Here is a 24686-nt window from a genome sequence, read left to right as displayed (position 1 = left end):
CAGCAGAGATGACATGACCGGCAAAGCCTGAAACGTTGACTGTCTGACTCTGTGGTTGTGTGACTTGGTCACCTGTTGTTCTCCATTTCAAGGAGCTGATCAACCGATTCGAAATCCACCCGGGGGATGCTTGTCTGTACATAAATGGCCTTCATGTGGACGTCGATGCCCATGACCCTTTTAGGTAAGTATGGAATTCTTGATACAAACTAACTGTGGCCTGTGTAAAAGGAAATACTGCCCTGAATTTAGTATTTGTCAAAATTCAAATAACCACTTTAAAGGTAAAGCACACGCAATTTTGATGGGATAAAAGGTTTCTGTTGTGTTCATAGAATGCTCTGGTAAGTGTCTCAGAACATAGGTGCTGGGAGAGACCTTGGGGGCGTTTTCCAGCTGGGGACCTGGAGTTCCCAAGCCTCAAACTGGGACTGATCCGGTTGTTTGAAACTGCCCTTCCCTGAAGCGGAGGCTTGTCCCTTAGCAGGGGAGCGTCCCAGCAGCCAGGGCGCTGCCCTCCAGAAAGGAACCAGAGGGATGGGAGATGGTTCTTCAGAGGAAGGAGATTAACCGGGAGAATTTAAAGTGCTTGTATCTGTTCAAAAGGAAATTGGAATCACGGAATTCAGGGTACTACTATCTCCGTATGTAAAAAAAAAATTTCAAAAATGCTCTGGAGCAGAATTAGATAGTCTTTTATTCACGCCACTGGCTCATAAATCATTCATGGGCCAGAAAAAGAGAAATCAATTGCATTTATTTTATTTTTAAAGAGAAGCATAAAAGTACTTTAAAAATTAATATTTGGAATATAAAATGAATTTTGTAAAATAAAAATACTTTAAAAATTAATATCTGTAGTATAAAATGAATTTTGTAACATAGTACTTTATTTCAGACATTCATTGTGAATTCAGTTGAATATGTTTTATTGACTTAAATTGTTTATTGTATTTTCGTACCAGTTTGGAAATATCTAGGAAAACATGGGGAAGGCTGAGAAGCAGGAGTCGGTAGTTCTAATGGGGCTTCTCTCTCTATTCCGTTGATCCTGGGACCTCGGGTCGCAAGAACGGCAGCTGTTAGCTCCTGGCCTGTAGACTTCAGAGGGACAGAAATTACATTCGTGCTCAGGAACAGTGAGAACAGGTTTGGAAAAGTCCTGAGATGACAGGCAGATTGTGGGAAGTTTCTGTGTTGATGGAAGGGGAGATTTTCAGAGCAGAGACATGGTGTTGTGTCGTGTCAAGAGGCTGCAGGTTATTCGAGAAATACAACCCCCTTGGCCCCCCCACCTGGTAATTAGTGTGAGGCAGGGTGTGTGTTTCATGTTCACTCCTCATCGAGGTGATCAGTGGGAGCTGCTGCAGCTTCCTTAGAGGAAAACAAGATGCGTGCAGGTAGTTACACTTCTGACATTTTTAGTACCACACAAACAATCAAAGAGGTTCTCAGAGGACGATCAGAACGTGCAGGTAAAATGTGTAGAGGTTGTTACTGGAAGAAGACAGTGTCTGTCACTGAAGTTCTGTCTGGGTCTGCACAGGGGTCCACGCGGGGGAAATACACAGCTGGGAGGCGGGGGCTTTGCTCGTCTTCCCTGCCTCCTGTCTCTGATCTCCTCTTTGGGTTGTGGGAGCTGGTACCGTACCCCACGGCCCAGCCCCTCTTCCTCTGGTCCTGGAAACAGAGGGAGAAGCCAGAGCCTCACGGGTTAGGGCAGTGCTGGTTCGATGGAGGTCGCGCCCAAGGCCTCCTCTCCCCCGCAGCCCCCGGGGAGGCTGAGACGGCAGGAGGCCAGGGCAGTGAACAGGGAGGAGGGCGCAGGGCCAGGTAAAGCTGAGGATTTCCGTCAGCGGTGCCTTTTCTAGCCGTTTCAGAACCACGAGCACATCTTTATCTCTAAGCAGTCCCCTCAGCATGTTTGTGAACAGGCAGAAACTGGTCCTGGCAACTGGTACTGCGTGGACGGCACCCACTTGGACAGCCAGCCTGTCCGTGCTGGAGTCCTGCCACTACAGACAAGACAACCACCAGAGAAAGGACTGGCAAAGGGGGCTGGACAGCCCCTCTTGTGTACACATATTTCTCTGCATCTGAATGAAGTCATCTGCCTCAGAATTCTGTTGACCTCTTGGTAAATATGTATTTTTCATGCAAGCAACATTAAAATTCAATATTATGAAATCAACTGGATATTAAAATTCACTTTAGTGACAATTGGAGTGCCTACTAGTCTGTAGAAACCACTTGATATTTGGGGCGTAGTGGTGAACAAGATGGAAGTCTTGCCTAAGTGAAATTTACAGTCCAGTGGAATAACCAACGTTAAATAATTACAGCGTGAGAAGTTTTATAGAAGGTAAAGGGTGGCACTTTGGGAGTTTATACATTAGTTCTTGTGGAACCTGGAAACAGCAGAGTTCAGACTTCTCCATGGAAGTGACATTTAACGTGAGAGTCAAAGGATGAATCAGGCAGGTGGGGGAGCGGAGTCTCAGCAAGCATGGCGCGTTAGAGAAGAGGAAAAGCTGCTGTGGCCAGACTGGGGCATGAAGACGAGGCAGAGGAAATGGGCCACTGGGGTGGGCGAGGGTCCGGTGCGACCAGGGGGGGTCTGGGCTGCGTATCTCAAGGGCAGCGGAAGCCAGCAAAGTGTTCCCAGCAAACCTAAAGGAAGTAACTATGTATTTAAAAGAGAAGCATGAGAATTATTTAGGAGTCCAGAAATAGAAGGCATTTTATTAATAAATAAACCTAGCACATTTAAAGAACCGTTTTTTAAAATCAGTTTGCAAAATTCTTCATTTAGGAAGAGCAAGGAAGAGGCTAACGCTGGCCGAGGGCAGCCGTGTGCCCGGCGGTCACTGAGTTTGACACGGACACCCTATGAAGTGACCGTGACTGCTCTCTGTACGTGGAAGGGGAAGCGAGGACTTGGCGGGACCTGGCACACAGACAGGGACGCACAGCAGGTGGCAGCAAGCCTGGGGTCTCGTGCGTTTGCCGGTGCACCTGTAACTGATTTTCCTGTTAAGGGTTCGTTTCCTTTTGAAACTAGCCCAGAATAACAAAGATGGCAGCTCCAAAACCATGGAGAATATTTAAATTCAGTTGTATAAAAGGTGTCTGATCAATGAACATCATAAAGCTTTAATCCAAAATTTTTATTTTATAAGTGAGAAAACTTAGACTAAAGGGGTTGAAAAATCTCTAATTTTTAAATGTGCATCTCTAGTTTTTCCTGGAAACTGTATTTTAAAATTTATGAATTGCTTAATTCTTATTCCATTCATTTCTGAAAGGCGAAGGCAATAGGGTTATTTATTAATATTATTTTTGTCAGTAATTCTGTCATGTTTGAGCTAACAAATTGTATATAAATTAGAAATACTACTATGTATTCTAAACAGATGTGAACTTCATGCTTTAATAGGGCTTTCTCTGTACTAATTTTATAATTTAGGTCATGTTTGATCTTGTTTTTGCAGTAGATTTATCAAAAAAGTGACTTTTTTTTCCCTTCATTTCTGGCTTGCTCAGGAGAGAGCATATTCTTGCTTCTTTGGTAAGGAATCTAATCAATACACCTTGTTCCTTGCTGTCTTATCTTTCAGATAAGATTTCGTTAATCACTAAACACAAAAAACAAAGAACCCTCTACTTCAACCTGGATAACTAATTAGAACTCCTTGCCTTATTTGTTAAGGAGTTTAATAATTGTATGTTTTCCTGCTATTGATAAAAATACCAGTGAAGCTTGTTTTTAATGCTGTGAAAAAGTTATCAACTTTAAAGGATGTTTTTAAATGTTGGCAAATCAAAATAAAATTTGTCTCTTTTCTTTAAACGTGAAGTATGTTGGACATGCTGAAGCTGGAAGGAAAGAGGATGAACGGCCTTCGGAAACTCGGGGTCAGCAGAGAAGACATGAGCGAATTTTTAACATTGAATTCACGCGTTAGAGACAGTAACTATGTATTAGACATTAGGCATTCTTCAATAATAGTAAGTATTCATGTAATTCCTCGTTTCAAATAAAACCAAATATTGTCAGGCTTTAGAATAAACTTAAGCAGTTTGAAAGAGGTGGTGTAGCAGAACTCAGAAGAAAAGGCAAAAATACTGATGTACCCCCTCACGCTTGCATCTGCTCTCACCCTCCCTGCATTCTCTGCGTTTCCTCTCGAGGGCGCCCACTCGCTGGTTCAGTCTCCGTCCCAGCTTTAAAGGTAAAACAACCCAAATGAGAACAACAAAATTACCGCATGAACAGCAGCAATGAGAAAACCCCAGATAGTTCAAATCTGGGGACGGTAAGGCTGCCGCCAGAATATAATGAAAATCTTGCCTGGACCAACGCCAGCGCCCTCCTAGACTTGGGTCTGTGGGACACAGTCGAGGAAAGTGTCTGAGATCTGGTCACACCCCCGCCCTCGGCTGCAGCACAGACCCCTTCACGTGGCCCAGGAGGCTGTTGGACGGTTTACTCCTTCCTTCCATTTCTCAGGGTGAAACGTTCTTTTCACCACTGTTCCTTATCTCCTGCCTGGAAAGCGGATTCCCCTCCCTCTACCCAGCGAACTCTTTCTTTTTCACACTTCACCTCGAGGCTGTACCTCCCGAGAGAAGCTTTCTGTAACTACCCTAGGTGACATTTTAACTCACACATGTGTCGGGGTCTCCAAGAGCACCACCAAGTCTGGTGATTTGCTAAAAGGATTCAAAAAGCCTAGACATCGTTATACTTGTGGTCATGACTTTTTAGAGCAGAAGATACAAAGTAATATCTGCAGAGGGGGAGAGGGCGTGGGGCGGAGTCCAGAGGGAGCCAGGTGTGGGCTTCCAAGGATCTGCTCCTAGTGGAGCTGTGCGGGACATTCTTAGTTCAGTGTGTGACGGCACATGCACAGTGCTGCCTGCGAGGGAAGTTTGAGCCTGGGAGCCCAGGGTTTTGGGAAGGGGTGTGTTAGATGGGCCACATGGCTGGTCTCAGTCCTGGGGCTCTCACTGTTTCTGGGTTCCGCCCTTCTCTAATGTTCTGCCCTTCTCTAATGTGCATTCCCAAGGTCGCTGCGTGCTTTTGATTAGTTTTCATAGTTCTTAATGTTGATTCCCACAGATTTTTCCAGTTTTTCGTGATTTCTGTGTAAGGGTGGAGTTTTCGACTTTCTTAGCCATTCAGTGGACAAGTCATTCAGTGTCTTGGTAGCTCAGCAGGTGCAAAGACCAGAATTACGACCAGCAGAACTAACAAGCAGGTCATTAACCATCAGTGCCTGTTCTGTGTGCAGCGTGGTGTGGCCACTCTTCCAGTCATTGTTGCTGCCTCTAAGTTTGCCTGATGTTAAAGAAGTGGGCACTTCAGTCTCTCTGGACCTGTACAGTGACTTCAGTAGTTCTCCAAATGGATCAGGATATCAGCTAATTAATTAACCCAATAACCATGCTATAAATAGGCCATGGCTATAGTTTTCTAACTTTAGTGCCGCTGATAAGAATCACCTAGGGCACTTGTTTTAAATAGGGATTCCCAGGGCCTGTCCTGAATTTCTTGTTAGCAGGTCTGAGGTGCATTTTAGATAAACACGTCCAGTTGTTTGGATTCACATTAACTGCGACTACCTTCCATCATTATCAAGTTCATTGGGACTGATACATAAAGCATAAGGCCAGTTTCTCACTTAAAAAAAGTAATATAACTGGTCACCAAGGGGACCAGGTATTTACGTCCTCTGTGTGGTACCTTCTCCTCTGGCCCAGGATTCCCGTAGAAGGATAATAATCTGAACTGACGACTGAGTTTCCAGAGATTTCCAGTTCACAGTGGATTCCTGGCCTGTTGTGAGGACCTTTACAACTCTTCCCAGCCCTGGCCGATGTGGCTCAGTGGGACGAGCACCATCCTGCAAAGCGAAAGGTCGCCAGCTGGATTCCTGGTCAGGGCGCAGGCCTGGGCTGCAGGCCAGGGCCCCAGTTGGGGGCATGAGAGAGGCAACTGATCAGATTCTCTCCCACATCGATGATTCTCTCCCTCTTTCTCCCCTCTCTAAAAATAAATAATTTTTAAAGAAAGAAGTGTTCCCATTACCTTTGCATCTGGGCAAGAACTGCACCAGAAAAACAAACAAGATACCCTATTACTTGACTTTCCCAGGGAGGCCGGGGTTCTGCCTTCTGTCTCAGTGCCACCGGGACAGATTCTTGTGGAAATAGATTGGTCCCAGATCTCCGTCACCCCTGTCCACCGCTAACGTGGGCTTTGTCCATGTGTTTCCTCCTCAGACGCCGCGTGCCCTCCGAAGTGTGCCTCGCACGAGACACACTTCCCACTCCACTTTCTTTCCCTCTGGTTCGGACAAGTCTCCTCCCCTCAGAGTCTGCTCTGTGTTGACACAGGGTTCCTTTCTGCAAGCTGTGAATCCCCGGGATTCCTCCCTGTCTCTCATTTCTCTTTGTGTATTTAATTCTGTCTTCTCTAAACCACTGCCTCATAGGTAGACCCCCAAAAAAACTCATGTCTGGGTTTCTGCGGAAGTCACCTGATCATCTTCACGTTTTGCATTGTCCTGTTCTTTTCTTTATAACTTGAAGCTGTATCTATATTATACCTTTGGCCCATGTTGCTCATCTCTTTTACACTGTATTTTATTTTGAGTTTGCCTTATTTTTTCAGTGTACTTTAGTTAGTATATATTCTATAACTTTACAAGGCATTTAATTTTTGTATGTCCAAGCCTTTAAATTTGAGAGGGGAGGCAGAGGGCCTTGTTGTCTCCTGTACTGCTGATAAGGATTTATCTCTTTTCAGTGGTTTATGGAGAGTAATTTTGATACAGTTTCATTTTTTAATATAAAAAAACATGAATAAAATGGAGTCAGCAATTTGGGGGGAAGGCTTCATGTAAAACGCCATGTTAATACGAAGTTGTTGCCTGTGACATGTTCCTTAATTAAAGAATTTTCAACTGACATCCTGTACTTAATCAGTCCAGTGTGGAAAACTGTATTTCCACTTGTCCTTCGACAGAATGAAGTCTACCTTTGAAAATGATTTGAGTGTTAATACAGCTTGAACAGACTTCTGTATTCTTTCCTAGTGGATTAACGACTTAGAAAGTGACGGTTTCTATGCTGCCTGGCCTGCAAGTTGCCAGGAACTTCTGAAACAAGTATTCCCTGGAAAAATACCTTCCATAAGGCGTAATTTTCATAACTTGGTGAGTTTCATATTTTGACATTTTGCATACATTTTAATGAAGACATCAGCGCTCTTTTCAGATGCCCCTGCTCTTGGCGAATGGGCATCTGAGGAATAAGGAAGGAAATAGCTGCCCGATGCAACATCCTTGACCGATGTGGCTGAGTGGGCGTCCAAAGCTCGCAGTGTGGCTGACCTGCCTCTGGCCACGGAGCCCCCCCACACCTTCCTAATGCCAGTGTGAAGTTGACCGGCTGCTTCTACATTTTCTTTCTTCTGTAGGATCAAGATTTCGTTCATTTCATGGAAAAATACATGAATACCATTTTATCGTCTTAGAATATAAATTCATCAGTACAACATAAACAGCCTTATAGAATTTTAACTATGGAGAAACACCTAGGACTTTTTTTTGTATAGAAAGTGAAAATCTTATTTCCTATATCAACCTAGAGTGGTCAGTTACATTAATGCTGATAGAGGGGCTCAAAATTCTATTGCTATTTCCTCTTTTAAAAACTTAGAAAATCCACTGAACATTTAGAACAACATATTTCCCTTTTGTAAAAAATAATTATTTTATGGTGTGCTTCGAAAAGAAAACGAGTCATATGTTATTAAGTTCTGTGTGGGACTGTAACTGGATGTGCAGCTTCTAGAAATGGTTCCTTAACGTCAGTCAGTAAAACTAACAGATGGAGGCACAATGTAGACATGTGCTTGATGGCTTTAAAATTCTGTAGAAATGCTAGAAATTTCTTTTTAAGAACCTTGAGTTGTATACTTTTAGCTGTATAGACTAAACTTGAATTTCATGGAAATTCTGAAGTGTTAAAACAAATAATGACTTTAGACTATCTACTTTCTTTTAGGTTCTGTTTCTTGATCCTGCTCAAGAACAAACCTTGGATTTTATAAAACTTGCTGAAGCGTTATATTATCATCAGATTCCTCTCAGGTACGGTAGTCATCAGTTTGTAACACACCGTCCACTGAGGGAGACCAGCGGTGTTCGTGTTGTGCGGCAGGGCGTTAGTCTGGGGTGAAAGCAGTGGTTTCTCCCCAGTGCCCGACCCAGTGGGGCTGTGGGTACCTTTACAGACTCGGCCCATCAGAGCTGCCCAGTGATCTTGTGTATCTTCCTGAGAGAAGAATCTGATCACTTCGGGAACTTAAAGATGAATCCATTTCCCTGTGGTTGTGATAAGAGTTTTCTCCTCCCCTCAGAAAAACATGGTCATTCCATAATGTTACCACCAGATGGTGTACATTTTGGAGGAATCCATCAGATATGAGGATTTCGGTGAATAGGCAGATCAAACCCTTTTAAATATTTCCATTTCCCCATTTACTGACACAATCTTTCCATTTAGATGTTATAGTCTCACATCTGTTTTTAAATCATAGTTTCTCCATGGTTCAAGGGGTAGTTGTGACATTCCTCACGGATCTTCTTTTTCCAGAATTGGTTTTGTGTTCATCGTTAATACGGATGATAAGGTTGACGGAACGAGGGATGCTGGAGTTGCGCTTTGGCGGGCTTTCAACTACGTTGCGGAGGAGTATGACGTCTCACAAGCGTTCAAATCCATCGCACATGTGAGTTTATGCATTGGGCGTATTTATTTAGAATGTAGAGTGGGTTTCTTGCATTACTATAATTATGATTATCCTCATATTATTTTTCAAAGTTTATAAAAACTATCATGAGGATTAATGCAGCGTGGATTTGATTCTTGCAATTCCCAACCAAAGTGCACAATATTGTCCCTAATTTAAAAATTGTGCATCTGAGGCTCTACCAAGATACATGCACTTTCTTAGGTTTACCTCGCCAGTAAGAAGTTCAGAGAAAATGATGAGTCAGGGAAGAATTCTTGAACAAATTTTGAGTAAAACCATGAATAGAAAAATAAATTCTAAATGACAAAGTGGAATGTTCTAAATGTTACAGTATATAGATACTTTGTATAGAATTTCAAAGGAGAAGGAGATCACTTTATGACCATAAATTGGGGTGGAAATGGTAATAATACTGAAACTGAGTCTGACAAAGAAATGGGGGGAAAAAGTTGGAAACTGGTTCAGAGCCAGAGAAAGGAAGAGTAGAGACAGGAAGATTATTTCATAGTTGAGGTTTTGAAACTACTATAGTCTGTCGTGAAAAAATATAAAAGTATTTAAAAATTGTCTGGTTATAGCTTAAAAAACCATTTCTGTTCATTTTCAAATTCATCGGTCTTTGGTGTGTCAGCCATTGTAAACAGGGTTGGTTTCTCTCCACACTGAGGAGGAAATTACCAAAGCACTGTCCATGTTCTACTCTCTTCCTTCCGTAGCTGCCTCACAAACCACTAACTTCCTCATTAATTCATGCTCCTGGGGTGTCGAAACTACCTACCCTGCAGTGACCAGAGTTCATTTATTCAGTAATACAGCAGCGCCCGGAGTACTTGTCGATATTGTGCCCCAGTCTGTTGGTTTTACTGATGGATGTTAAGAGTTTATAAGGTGCTTGGTCAGATTGACATATCTTTTATTTATAATAAAGTCCAACTTCATTATTATAAAAGGATCAATGTGCTGTTCCAAAACTAAGAAACGTGAAGACCTTTCAAAGTTACCTTTACCTAAGTTTCCTTAATTACTTCTGTTGAATCACTGTTCTGTGAGCATCTTGTATCAGATGTTAATTAATTAGCATGATGGCATAGTTTTGAGTTGCTCACCTTTTGAATGATCTACTGTGATGTTAGCACAATACTGTACTCTCTTCAAAAACTGAATTTCACGTGAAACCACTGGGTTCAGTAGAAAGCAGCATAAAAGTAAGCATTAAATATGTTACAGCCTATAAGTTGTGCCGAACAACCAGAGGAAGAAGGAGAGGGAAAAGCTGAGGAGGGACTGTTCGGACGGGGCGTAGTTAGAATCCCCCGCAGCCCGCAGTGTGGCAGCGGCACTGCTATTCCCTGGGAGTGCAGTGTCCCCTTTAGATTTACTAAGCTAGAGTAATCTGAGTGAAGTCTAGACTTCTAGTAAAATACATGAATTAATAAAGTTTTAAAAACCGTTTCATTACTTTCAGTGAGCAGATTATTTGATCTAAATTAAATAATTTGAAAAATACAACCAGGAGAGAGGGGAAATACAATAGGTCAAAATCATAGTAAACATATATGAAGATTCGAGAAATATGGTAGGGAAATTTGGTAGACTAAGTACAGTGTTTTTAATAAAACGGTAGGACTTAATAACTCAGCTCCCCAGTGGCTATGCAAACTTAGAAACAATTTAATTTTTTGTCCCTACCTTGCAAATTTAAGATTAAAAAAAATGTTACATACTTAATGAATATTTGATGAAAATAGGTATTTGAGAAGGTGAAAAGTTTCTCTGAGTCTTGGCCATGATGGAGAAACCGTCAGTGGATTAGCCAGCCGATAGTAAGCAGTTACAACACTGGACAAAATATATGTATGAAGTAAGTCTGTTTTTTAGCACTCAACGAGAACTGAGGTACTTGCAAAAAGGTGAAGTAAAGACACTTACAGATAAAGACAGAAAATTCCTTGCTGCTTCAGAGAAGTACCGAAGGAAAAACCCTTCGGGGCGAAAGGAAATGGTGCCAGGTGGTCACTCCGATCCGCAGGAAGAGGTGACAGGGTGAAATGTAGATGCCGGGTCAACACGGGAGGCTGTGTTTTTCTCTTCCCTTTGAGTTACAGAAGGTTGAACAAAGCATAAATTCTAACATATACAGATGTAATATGTGTGATGATAATGCATATGTACAAAGGAGCAGAGGATGAAATGCATCTATTTTGAAACTAATTCTATATATGTACAATATTAAGTTAGGATTGATAGAAGTAGATAGTGATAAGTTTGTACATATGTTGCAATTCCTAGAGTAAGCACAAAGAACTGAAGTTAAAAATAGAGTTGAAAAGTCAAAAGAAGAGTTGGAATGATGCACTAAGAAATATCAGTTAAGCACAAAAAAGACAGCAAGCAGTAAAGGAAGAGCAGTGAGCAAAAGGCACATGTGATACATAGGAGACGAATAGCAAGCTGACACATGTTAACCCCCTACATCAAAAATTACAGTAAGTATGAGGGAATGAAACATAAGCAAGCATAGGAGAAGAATGGATATAAAAACATGGAAAGTTGTACACAAGCTAAATATTCAATAAGCTAGAAGAAAATTCTTAGAAAGAACCTAGCAAGACTGAATCAGGGAGAAATAGAAAATCTGAAGATCATTTACTAGTATGAAGATTGAAATGGTAATCAAAAAGCACAACAAAGAAAAGTTGTAAGGACCAGATGGCTTCGCTGGTGAATTCTGCCAAACATTTAAATAAGAATTAATGCCAATCGTCAGACTTGTCCAACAAATAGGAGGGAACACTTCCAAAGTAATTTCACAAGGCCAACACCACCCTGCTCCCAAAGCCGGAAAAGGCCACTGCAAGATGGGAAGTTACGGGCCAATATCCCTGATGAACACAGATGAAAAATTCTCAACACCGTAATAGCAAACTGAATTCAAAGTACTTTAAAAGGGTCACCACGGTCAAGTAGGATCTATTTCTGGGATGGGAGGGTGGTCCAACGTACACAAATCAGTAAACGTGATAAACCATATTAACAAAATGAAGAGTAAAATCATATAATCATTTCGGTAGATGGAGAAAAAGCAGTTGACTAAATTCAACATCCTTTTATGATCACTCTCAACAAATTGGGTAGAGAAGGAATGTACTTCAGCATAATAAAAACCATGTGGCAAGCCCCCAGCGAACATCATACTCAGCGGGAACAAGATGAAAGCTTTCCTTCTGGGATCAGGAATAAGACAGTGATGCCCCCTCTCACTGCTCTGATTCGACATAGTCTTGAAGTCCCAGCCAGAGAATTTGGCAATAACAATAAATACAAGGCACTGGCGTCAGAAAGAAAGAAGTCGTCTGTTTGCATGTGACGTGATCTCGTACATGGAAAACCCAAACAATCTGTTAGGACTAATAAATGAATTCAGTAAAATATCAGGATATGAAATTCAGTTGCACTTCTGTACACTAACAACCATTGGAAAGAGAAATTAAGTACACAATCCCATTTACAGTAGCATCAAAAAAGAATATATCTAACACTTAGGAATAAATTTAACCAAGGAAGTAAAAGATCTTTTTACTGAAAATTATAAAACATTGATGAAAGAAATTAGAGACAAATAGTTGGAAAGGTGAAAAGAAAAAAGTTGGAAGGATATTTCATGTTCTTGGATTGGAGAATTGATCGTTAAATTGTCCTTACTACCCAAAGCAATCTACAGATTTAATGCAATCTCTTTTAAAGTTTCAGTAACATTTTTCACAGAAATAGATAAAACAAACCTAAAATTCATATGGAACCACAGAAGACTGGGAATAGCCAAAGCAGTCTGGTGAAAGAAAAACGAAGCTGGAAGCATAACACTTCCTGATTTTAATTAATATTACAAAATTATAGTAATCAAGACAGCGTGGAACTGCCATAAAAACAGACAACATAGATTTTTGGAACAGAAAATCAAGAACCCAGAAATAAACCCATGCGTAGATGGTCGCTGAATTTTTGGAATGTGAACTGGTGGAGCTCCATGGAAAACCGCCTGGCGGTTCCTCCAAAAATTGAGGATTTCAGTACGACTCAGTAACGCCACCTCTGGGTGTGTACAAAGAAAGCGAGATCAGAATTCGAAGGGATTACTGTGCTCCCAGGTTCATTGCAGCATTATTTACAATAGCCAAGGTGTGGAAATAAGCTCAGAGGCCATCAACAGATGAATGGATATAGAAAATACACACACACACACACTCTGCAGGATATTATTCAGCCTTAAAGAAGGAAATCCCACTGTTTGCAACAACATGGATGAACCAGAGGACATCATGCTAAGTGAAATATATGACAGAGAAAGATTAATAATGTTTGCTATCACTTACATGTGGAATCTAAAGAGGCTGAACTCTTGCAAACGGAGTAGGAAAGTGGCTGCCAAAGGATGAGGGACATGCAGCATCGGTCAGAGGGCACACACTTGTCAGGTGTGAGAGTCATACCTTCCGGGGAATCCCACGGGCAGCGTGGGGCTCTGGGTGGTAATAATACTACGTTGTGTGGTTGACGTTTACTAAGAGAGGGGTCTGAGTGCTCCTGCCAAAAAAGCAAAATGAATAAGCTGATGGCTGTGTTAACTTGATGTTGGTCATCCTTTCACAGGATTTTATCAAGTCATCATGTTGTATTAAATATACCATGATTTAATTTGTTAGTTATACCTCAGTAAGACTTAAAAAATTAAATAGAATTTGTATGGAAGAGTGAAGACCTATAACTGCTGTGCATCTCTGGAGGAGGAGTGAAGTGACGTGTCTGGCCATTCCAGAGAACATCTATAAAGTTCTATGCAGACAGCATGGTCTTGGTCAAGGGAAGGATTTATAGACCGGAGTCGGGAACAGGTGGGGACTCGGAATCGAAATGCAGAAGTGACGTCGCAGTAAGTCAGAGTGGACTTCTGGCTGCTGGGGGTGGACAGCTGATTATCACAGTGCAGGCCTAAGGGCTCATCCCCTGCGTGAACATCATTTTGGATAGCTTAAAAATTCAGTGTGAAAAACAAAGCATTAGAACTTTTAGAAGAAATTAGGACCAAAAGGGAAGAGAGAGGTTTCTGGATAGACTTTAGAAGTTGTGAGCCTGAAAGAAAATATCAGTAAAGTTAGCTACATATAAGTGAAACCGAAAAAAACTGCACTTGAACTACAATTAAAATTTTAAAAAAGAGATATCATAACGGGGAAATAAGTTCCAAGCAGAAGAAGTATTTGCTATGTGTATAATCAATAAAAGATTTATATCCCATTATATAAAGATTTCCTACAAATCAAAAAGAAAATTACAATCTCAGAGAAAAAAATACATAAAAGATTTTTTAAATACAAGAGGATACATCAATGGTAAATTAAAATTTAGTTGAAATTAAAGAGGTAAGTAAATATTTATTACAACTACTGGCAAGTAAGCAAGATAATTTTTTCAGAAATAAGAAAAACAGAAAGGAAGACTTCCCTGAAATAATTATTTTATACCCTACAATTTGGCTATAATTAGGAAGGTTGGCAGTTTACGTTCAGAATGTAGACCCGTGGGAATACCTTTACCCTGTTACACTGCCTGAAAAGTTTGGATTGGCACAGCACACTGAAAACCATCTGGTAGTATTCAAAATTTGACGTTAATTCTGCAAACTCTTTAAGCCCCCGCGCCCCCAAGAGAAACTCTTGTACCTGTGCCATCTGAGGCCATCCTTAGCAGAATCCAGAGTACAACACGCAGGGTAACGAGTGTGTGCGTGTGTACACGTGCATGCAGATACAGATCAGTAGTAAAACAGATGGGTCAAGTTCAGTCTGTTCCCATGAATGGAAAATGATATGCAACAGCATGTGTGTATCAGCATAGTGACACGGAAGGCTAACATGTTACCATGAACTTTAAAGTTCAGAAACAGACAAAGCTAAATATCATAGTGCATGGGAGTACATTTGGGTAAAACTCTAGAACTTAAAAGGTGAGGGAACGGCACACACACACCCGGTGATGCCCAAGTCCGAAGCAGAGGGCGAGGGGACTGGGAGGGAGGCGGTGCTGGGCCCACGCTGGCCATGCTCCGGTCCCGGGTCCCGGGTCCCGTGGTCTGTTCGTGGGGATTCTCCGTTTTGTTATTCACACATCATGTTCTGTGCATTCAGTTTTGCTTACCAAGTTACCCAGCAGTTAAAATTTTAAGAATATAAAAGAAGATTGCTTTTTTTATGTATCTAAGTAGCTTATGCAAGACATTCTGGCTACCTTACGAATATCTAATATTTTAAAATAAATGATTAGTTAAATGACTGATCTCAAAGATTTTCCATATATAATTTTTGCTTCATTCAGACATCTAATTTTTAATTCCTAATTATGTTTACTGTGAAACCCGAAGTTTTCACTATTTTTTAGTTATTAGAATCATGTGTTCCGCTTTGATACAAGGAGAAAACACCTGTATATAGAGAAGCTCATAAAACTAAATTGTGATCTAATTACAGACTTGTGCTTCCTAAAGGAATCGGTTACAAAGTTAACAGCAATAAAAGGAAAACAAAGAAGAATGCCAGTTTCTCATTATGAGGAATAACACGGGGATTCTGTCAACTACAATGTGAGGCTTGTCTCTGGCAATATTGATTTAAGCGAATTGGGACTAAAAAGAATATTCTTAATGGATTCTATCAAAATGCTACCTAATGGTGTTTGTACTTACTTGTTTCTTCTGCTTGGAAGTTTCTTTCCCCAGAATGTCTCTTTATAAAGAAAATTTCATTGGCTTTGTTGAGGTGACATTGGTTAATAAAATTGTGCAGGTTTCAAGTACAGCTTTCTAATCCTCGTACGTCATCTGTGCATTGTGTTGTATATTCCCCAGAATGTCTTAACGTTAGCTCAGCTCTGCCTTCTCTCTTGATGCAAAGCTGTCCTTTTCCCTGTGCCCGGAACAGTGCTGGGTCATCGTAGAGGACCTGTAACGAAGGGACGCATGAAACAGAAGAGTGATAACGAAGCCGTAACAGCTTCCATTGCACCAGCGTGTCTAGGACGTTCGAGGCTGGGGGGGGGAAGGGAGGTTCAGAGAAAGTCTAGGCACGGTATTTCTGAAGTAGTCATTTAAATGCTTTATTCATATCTTTTAAAATAAGGTAGCCATTATTTTATTAATAAGCAGTGATTAATTTAGAATATAACGTAAATTTGTTACAGTATTTTTGAAAGCTGTAGAATTTCACAAAACCATTTTTATTAGATGATATATACTTAAAATGAATGATTAATTTGTGTGTGGGGGTGTATGTATTCATATGTATATTGTGTGCTCAGGACTTTTTGTCTTTCATCTCATATACTAATTTATAAATTTATCTGCATGCTAAGGGAAAGAAAATAACTGATGTAAGGTAAAAACTAATTATAATCTTTATTTCCTCAGATGTACCAAAAAGTGAAGAATCAAAATATACTCACTGTGGACAATGTGAAGAGTGTTCTCCAAAATAAATTTCCTCGTGCTAATATTTTGGATATTTTGGGAATTTATTCTAGATATGATGATAAAAGAAAGGTAATTTGGAATGCAAATTTTCAAATATAGGATCCAAGACCCTTTCATTATAATCTTACGAATTATCCTGGTGCAATTAACTCATGATTTGGATTTTAGTGCCTGAAAGAGAAGGGAGTTTTGAGAGCTCTGAATGAGGCGTGTTTTGTACCGTGTTTACATTCCCACCAGAGGCTCGTGGAGCAGTGCACACAGCCAGGCACCCAAGGGCGGTGGTCGCAACGTGATCGAAAAGCCAGCGTGGCTGCGCTGACTGGTTTTTGTTTTTAGTTGTAGAGGAATAGTTTTCCAAGTAGTTATTTCTGAAACGAGAAAGGTTTCACTGATATTTTGCCCCATTACTATATTTCCATATAATTAACAAACCTAAAAGGCAACTGGCATGAGCTTTCTTTAAGGACCCAGTTACACAAAGGCATCTCTTTTAGTAAAGTCATTTATGGCACTAAGGACAATTGAGAAGGAAAGTTATTTTTTTTGTAAGGATTCTGATCAATATGAATCGTGGAGGGAAGGAACAGAAATTTCCTGTAATGATTTTCTGTCCGCTCATGGAATGGAAGCAGGGGGAAGTTTCGTCACGGGGATCCGTGTGCCAAGGTTGAGAGCAGAAGGTGGCACCGGGTCGGTCCTAGAGTCAGCGCGTTTGGTGGGCTCATTATCGGGTCCGGGACGTTTTCTGTACAGACACATATGTTTCCATTTTTCTTTTTTTTTAATAGACATGGTTTCTTTACTCCTTGCTGCTAAGTGGTCTATCATAATACTGGTGTCCCAAATTCAGTAAAGACTAATTATACAAATGAACACAGGCATCAATGAATCTCTGATCCTGGTGATCGATATTTTTTAAAAAGTATACTTCACACTGTATGTCAAGGGTCAGCAAGCTACAGCCCACAGGCCAACTCTCGCCCTCCCACTGCCTGTTTTCGTGGTTCCAGGGGGACACGGCCTTGCTCACCTGTCCACGCGTTATATTTCTCCGCTTGTGCACTGGAGCGTCAGAGCTGAGTAGCTGCGACTGGACCCCGTAGTTCACAAAGCCAGAAGCACATGTCCTCTGGTCATAAGCAGAAAGGTCCCCAACTCTGCTCTGCCTTCCCTCAAGTGACGTTTGGGAAGGATGGATAAAATTAGCAAAATGAACATTTTTCCTCTGGCATATAAAAATGTCACAGTCTTCCTCCTTTTTCTGATGTAGTTCTTTTCTCCGACTACCATGTTCTGTTTAATTTGGACATTTTTTCACTGGATAGGCAGGAGCAAGCTTCTATAAGATGACCGGCCTGGGCCCTCTGCCTCAAGCTCTTTATAATGGTGAACCCTTCAACTATGAGGAGCCGGATATTCAAGAACTAGAGACAGCTCTCCTTCAGAAAATGATGGATACGACCATATATTTACAGAAGGAAGTTTTCATGGTAGGTAAGCGTTTGCGAGAAAATATATGATGACTGATATTTATAAATGACTTTTTAAATTAAAGCTTTTAATAGTAAAAGTGAATTTTGTAAAAATTTACATCCTAATCATTTTTAGTTGTGAATTTTTTAAGTAATAATTAATCAGCTTTACCTGTGCATAATTACATCTAAAATTGCTTAATTGGAAAGAAAATTCAAAGTTTTGCATGAAAATTTACTATGAGAATCCTAAATTACATATTATTTATTGTATTATAAATGCAAGACTTAACTTATAAGACTGCTTTAGATTTAGCAGTCTTAAAATATCATATCTGCATAATTTTAAAACATATGTATATAAATTACCTATGTTAACTAAATAGTAAGTTTTGTTATTTCAGGGCACATTAAATGACGGAACAAATGCAGTTGATTTCCTTATGGATAAAAATAATGTTGTACCTCGTATAAATCACTTGATTTTGTACACCGAATGGCAGCACCTTAATTTAATATCTACATCAGGTAAAATAATTCTCTCACATAGTTTTCTACAAAGGCTTATTGAATTAATGAGTTTTTTATTAATTCATTCTTTACTATTTAATGTGGAAATTTTCAGTAACTGCAGATGTTGAAGATTTCTCCACTTTCTCTTTCTTGGATTCACAAGATAAGACTGCTGTAATTGCAGAGAACATGTATTATTTAACCCAAAAAGGTAATAAGCATATTTTATTTTCCTGAATTTACTCCTAAAATAGTAAAAAAGTTGTAATTTTAGTAAGGTGTTTGCATAATATATTTTTATATGTTGATATTTGACTAGAGACCTGGTTTTCAATATAAGGGCTTGTAATTTGTTAGGATATAAGGGTCGTGCTGGGAAGATGATGCCCTTCCATCCTAAATAATTACAGATGCAGAGCGTTCATCTCAGGGCTTTTTGGGGGGTTTTCTTTGTTTTTTTTTTTTTAAAACAAGCTAGACTATTTTCACCTTTTGTGAACTTGACAGAACTCTTTCAAGACTCTGTAACCTGATACCTTGTGATGCATGAATAGAAGTGTAATTCCCGGGTCTGAGCAGAGGTGTTCTGAGCTTGCACTAAACGACCAGCGGATGTTGTGCTTGGGGGGGGGGGGGGGGGGGGAGGGGGCCCAGGACAGGAATGTAACTGGAATAGGAATTTAGCCTCGATTGGGAAGTCTGCAGTGGGGCCCCAGAGTCTCTTAGGGTATAGTGATTTATTCAGGTAAAGATAATTAGAGTTTGGTTTTTTGTTTTGCTCTGTTTAACCTGCTTTGCTGTGGAAAGAAAACAAGAGGCACTGCATAGAAGGCCGGTTTGTATTTCAGTGTGCAGAGCAGTGACGTTCCAGCACTGGGAGTGAGCTGCGAGCTGCAGCTGCGGTGGGAGGCTCTGGAGCAGGGGTGGGTTTTCACAGCGGAGGGAGGTGTGAGCAGAGGCGGCACAGCCAGCCTGGAGAACGCTGTGGGGCAAATGGTCCCAGAATTACTTTCTAACTGATCTGTGATTTTATGTTCAAAAAGTGGTCTTTTTACACTCAATCCAACAAATAATAAAATGTAAAATTAAAGGTCCATTTTTGGGTAGGTCAGTGTCTTGAATATGTAGAAGTGAAGGGACAAGGAGACAGATACAGGGAATAAAAGATGCAATAAGCATTTATGAGGTTATGGGCTGTGTCTCAGAAGTTACTTCTGGGCGTCAGGATAAGTTAGCCTATGATAATGCCCTCTGGTAAGTCTCTTACAGTTTAAAGGACTACTTTACTAACTGACATACACCTAAGTTTCTCTTATTTGCATTTATGTAAATGTGAAAAGAAAGAAAAAACTGAGAAATTTACTTAGCATTTTGGAAGTATTTCTTGGTTTACTGGCTCTTTCCGGGAAAGGGCTGACCATGAGAAGGCGTTAGGGTCCCTTACCTTTGTTCTTTGGAAAGAATGTACTGTCTGGTAGAGCACGTTTTTAGACTTGTGTTAAGTGGGTCATGTGATCTAAAGCAATGATTTTTCTACAGGCTTTAATGACGACCAGACAAATGTTATTTCAGGTCTTACAAGCCGAGGCTGGAAGAGATCAGTGTGTTTCGTTGAGGTGTCAGAATTAGTAACTGCCTCTTTCTGTAACTTTGCATTTCTTCGAAACAGGGTTGTACTGACGCTGGTGGCCTGAGATGACGGAGTAAGACTAACTCAGTAACAGCCAGACAGACATTTGTAATTAGATGAAACATAAGCTAATATTGCCATTTTTAGTGCCCAATAGTATGCTTTATTGTATTTGGTTTTGGATAGATGAGGGTATAAATATCAATTTTTTATTTTTTATGTTTTTTACAAGTGTAGCTAGAAGGCAGCTTCCCTTGCCAACACTGGAGCGTCGATGAGCGCTGCACCATTTCCTCTGCTCACGGAAGTAGCCTGCAGACAGGCCCCGGGGGAGGGCTGTCCTCTGTCTTTGGCGTCTGAATTTATGTGGCACTTGTATCACGAATCACATTTCTAGCATTCTTATTAGTGTGTCACTGTGTGTATATTTTAGTGATACTTGCTTATTTCAGAAAGATTAATTTTAGTATTTGTTATTTGTTTATATTTTGTTAACTGGATATGTCCTCCGCTTTTAGTTTGATTAAACTATTTGAAACTTTTAGATGAAAATGTAATTTCCTCAGTTACTCTCTGGATTGTGGCTGATTTTGACAAGCCATCTGGGAGGAAACTGCTTCTGAATGCGTTACAGCACATGGTGAGTAAGTCAGCCTAGGTAAAAGCACCTGAGAAACATGAACCAAAATATTTTATGAAATTGTTTTGTATTATTAGCTAAGTGTAAATTTATTGCTGTGTAGCAAATTACTCTAGAACTTAGTGGCTTAAGACAGTAACCATTTATTTTCTCAGTTTCTGGGGTTTGAGAATTCTGGATTGACTTAGCTGAGTGGTAGTGGCTTATATACAAAACTGCATATTTGTAAGTATTTTCGAAATGAATGAAAATTTGAATGATATTTAAACTTGACAGTTAAACCCAAATCTGCATGTGTGTGTGTTTGAAAGAAGAGTCGTAGTAAAATCAGTTACCTAAACAGAAATCTTAAAATTTAAAAACAACTACTTAAATGCCTATCAAATAAAACAAAGGAAAAGTTAAAATTAGAAACAAAAGGTAATGAGATGGAAGACGTATGACTTCCATTCCACAAAGGTCCACAAAGCCAAAAGTTGGTTCTTTAAAAAGATCAGTAGAAGGGCTAAAACACCTGGTGAAACTGTCCGAGAAAAGCGGCTCAGCAGACCTCAGAGCCAGCCCCAGACGGAAAGAGGGCGGGTCACCCCGGATCCTGTGGGCACAGCGGTGGTAGGAAGGTGATGTTTTTAGTTACTGACGGAATGAAACCTGTCACTGAAAAAAATGTTCAAAGTAAAAAAAGGCCAGATCCATATGATCTTAACTAGTACCAAGCCATACACAACAGTCTCACACACATTTTTTTCCAGAGAACAGTGAAATAAACAGTATATCCCAACTTACTTTACAAGATCAGCATTGCTTCAAAACCAGTTGTCTAAAAGGCATTATAAAGTTTGCAAACCTGTAGGCTGATCTTATTTATGAACATAGATGCAAAATTCCTAAAATGAAGAACAGGATGAACGAAAACCAAGAAGGAAAATTTTAAATTCTCATGTTTCTAAATTGTTTATATGGAAAATACAAGTAAATCAACACATAAATTATTAGAATTCTTTAGCTTAACTAGGTTGCTGAATAAACAGGTCAGTAATATAAGAATTAATTTTAAGAGTTGCAACAAACAAGAAATGCATTTTAAATGAAGATATCACTTAATAGTAGCAGAATTTTCAAGTTCTGGGAATAAATGTAACAGAATAAATTTTAAGACATAAAATATTGAGAGAAAATTCAGAAGTTCTACGTGAATAGAGAGATAAACCATAATTACAGATGGAAAGATTCAATATTATGGAGACGCCAGTTCTCCCAGGATTGATGTGTAGCTCCAGAGCAATTCCGATGTGAACCTCAGCACTTTTTATGGAAATCGTCAAGTTGAGTCTCAAATTTATGATGCACAGCACCAAGAATAGCTAGATTACTCTTAGGGAAGAGGAAAGCAGGGTAATTGCTCTGTTGGATATGAAGATCTTTTATAAAACTATCAAATTGAAGACAGTTTCAAAGGATAGAAAAATAGATCAGTGGAAAATGGGTGGAGGGCCCAGACCCACCCAAGCCCATGCAGGTGTCACGGTTGGGGCCTGAAAGCGGGGAGGGTTTCTGAAAGGGAACATGAAACCCAGTGGTCATAGTGAGAATACCAGTAAACTGAGCTACATTAAAATTAAGGACTGTTTTTTGTTAGGCACCATCAAGAGAATAAAAAGGTAGACCACAGAATGGCAGAAGTTATCTGCATACATATAACAAACAAAACAGTCAAGTCTTAGAACTCAAACTCCTGCAAGTCAGTAAGAAAAAGATAATTATCCCCAAGAAAATAATGGTAGAGACTGAATTGGCAAATCAGTAAAGAGGGCAGTGAACATGTTAAATAAGGGTGTTTAATATTATTGATGATGAGGAAAAATGAATTGGCCTTACATGTTTACCAGAATGATTTAAAATAGTCACTGGGGTAATGGTGCTTTCCTGTGTCACTGGGGGGAGTGAAAACTAGTCCAACTATTCTGAAAAACCTCAGTGTCTTCCGAAGTTGGAGCTATGCATACTCCGTCTGTAGAGCACAAGACCAAAAAAACTCAGCTGTCTAGCACCAGTGCAGTGGGTACGAGGGCAGGTTCATACCGTGGAATTCTATACAGCACCAAAAAATAAACAACTGCACCTACACAAAACAGTGTCGATGAATCTCAGCCATCACGTGGAGTGGGAAAAGAGCACAAAAGAATATGGACCACGTGACAATATTTATATGGGGTGCAAAATGGAGGAAACATTTAGCGAGGCAGGCTTCCATGGTAAATGATAAAGAAAAAGCAAGGATGTTGTTAGCATAAGCGACAGGACAGTGGCTGTCAGTAGATGGGGGTGTGGTCATTGGCAGGAGGCCAGAGCTGCCCTTGACCGTGCCCTGTTTCCTCACCTGGGGTAATTTGCTACGCTCTGCATTTTTGTTATGTATTTTGTTATCTCACAGGCACACAAGAAGCAGTTAAACAAAGAGTCGCATTATAAAATAATCATTATGCAGAGAGGTGAAGCAGTTGGCGTTACTAAAATGACTTCTTGGGTCATGTCAGTGACAGGTCACCTTCAATAGTCAACACAGAGTTTGACAGGGGCACTGCGTGGTGAAGGGTGGGCTTGAGTGGAAAGGAAACGGTTCAGCTATAAAGAGGCCTGTGAGATCAGCTCTTCTTCACCTATAAATGTGTTTTGCAGAAAACAAGTTTTCATAGTCGGTTGGGCATTATTTATAACCCTACATCAAAAATAAATGAAGAAAGCACAGCTATTTCTAGAGGAATTTTGGCAGCTTTTCTCACACAGAAAAACAGATTTTTGAGAAACTTTCTCAGGAAACTGGCAAGAGAAGAAACTGCTACAGCCATTTACTCTGGAGACAAAATTAAAGCATTCCTTATTGAGGTCAGTAACTGTTTGTTTGAAATAATTAGTGTGTATCGAATATTTCTAAAGTATAAATCCACGTGTTTGGAGATGTCATGTTACTAAAAAACATCAGTGAATACAATCATTTGGGGATAATAAGTATTCCTTTAAATGGGAAAAGATAAATGTTAAATGATATGATTTTACAGAGAGGCATTTAATAAATCACATTTCTTGTATTTCAGCCACTTCATGATCCTTCAGGTTGATGCCATTCTAGTTAGGCTGTGCACTTCGGGGTCGGGAGTTCCAGGGTTTCTTAAGTAATCCTCAGGTGTCTCCTTACTGGACCAAAGGGGTCCAGTGTGTGGGAAATTTCCAACATAGAAATGGTCTCCTGGAAGAAAAGTTTCTCTGACCCTTTCAAGAGATGTTTACTGTCTGCCAGACAATGGGGATGCACTCTGAACAGGCAGCACTGACGTGATTGTTGGGGACAGACCGAGTAAGCTGTGCTGGAAAGATGGGGGTACATAAGAAGGTAGGGAGTTTGAGAGAGTCGCTTTTAGCTGGAGTGGGCAGGAAAGGAGTTTCCAGAGAGCTTCCGTCTGGTCCGGTCAGAGCTCTGAGAGCAGCGAGAAATCGAGCCGTGGGCAGGCTGCAAGAAGAATGTGGCGGGTTCAGGAACATGGCAACTCTAAAGAGCCGACGTGGAGACAGTTGCCGGGAGGGACAGAGGTTCGGGCAGAAGGTCATTATGACCAAAACAGAGACGGGAGCACTGGGGCGTATGGGTGCAAACGTGGCCCAGGTGCTCCAGGCACTTGTAGGCTGCAGTTGGGAATTGAAACTTTTTCTGAGTGTCACGGAGGAGGTGAATAATCTTTGAAAAGATGGTTTTGGATACCGTGTGAAGGTTTCATAGCAGGCTGACAACAGTGGAGGTAGGATGAACAGTTAGAATGTAACTGTAGTAATCTAGGCAAGACATATGGTGTCTTGGGCTAGGTAGTGGTGGAGATGGTAAGATGGTGGATAATTAATACTACGTTATGGTCAGTAAGATTAGTTGATTGGTTGTATGTGACGTGAAGATAACAGGCTAGGATTTTGGCTCAAACAGCTAGACTTCATGGTGGTTTCTTTTTAGTGGGGAGTAGGTGTGGGAAAGTCTATATGAAAACAAGATGTGGGCACAGGGGGACCAGGTGCTAAGTTCTGTACGTGTTACG

At 40.4% G+C, this 24686-nt stretch overlaps 1 protein-coding gene across 1 annotated transcript in view; it reads left to right on the top strand.

Moving 5' to 3' along the window:
• The window catches only part of UGGT2 (UDP-glucose glycoprotein glucosyltransferase 2), a 117208-nt gene that overhangs the window by 42031 nt on the left and 50491 nt on the right, over positions 1 to 24686 (top strand). Inside the window, exons 11-21 of the mRNA XM_037132502.2 lie at positions 93 to 184; positions 3858 to 4008; positions 7101 to 7220; positions 8074 to 8159; positions 8665 to 8800; positions 16284 to 16415; positions 17675 to 17839; positions 18226 to 18349; positions 18447 to 18545; positions 20510 to 20604; positions 23284 to 23490. Coding sequence (XP_036988397.2) covers positions 93 to 184; positions 3858 to 4008; positions 7101 to 7220; positions 8074 to 8159; positions 8665 to 8800; positions 16284 to 16415; positions 17675 to 17839; positions 18226 to 18349; positions 18447 to 18545; positions 20510 to 20604; positions 23284 to 23490 — 1407 coding nt within the window. The remainder of the gene's footprint in view (positions 1 to 92; positions 185 to 3857; positions 4009 to 7100; positions 7221 to 8073; positions 8160 to 8664; positions 8801 to 16283; positions 16416 to 17674; positions 17840 to 18225; positions 18350 to 18446; positions 18546 to 20509; positions 20605 to 23283; positions 23491 to 24686) is intronic.

The sequence above is a fragment of the Artibeus jamaicensis genome, unplaced genomic scaffold (genome assembly GCF_021234435.1).
Source record: "Artibeus jamaicensis isolate MK-2021 breed Jamaican fruit bat unplaced genomic scaffold, CSHL_Jam_final contig_415, whole genome shotgun sequence".
In the NCBI taxonomy this organism is placed as follows: Eukaryota; Metazoa; Chordata; class Mammalia; order Chiroptera; family Phyllostomidae; genus Artibeus; species Artibeus jamaicensis.
Note: the sequence above shows the minus strand (reverse complement) of the source record. Positions and strands in the feature narration are given on the sequence as shown.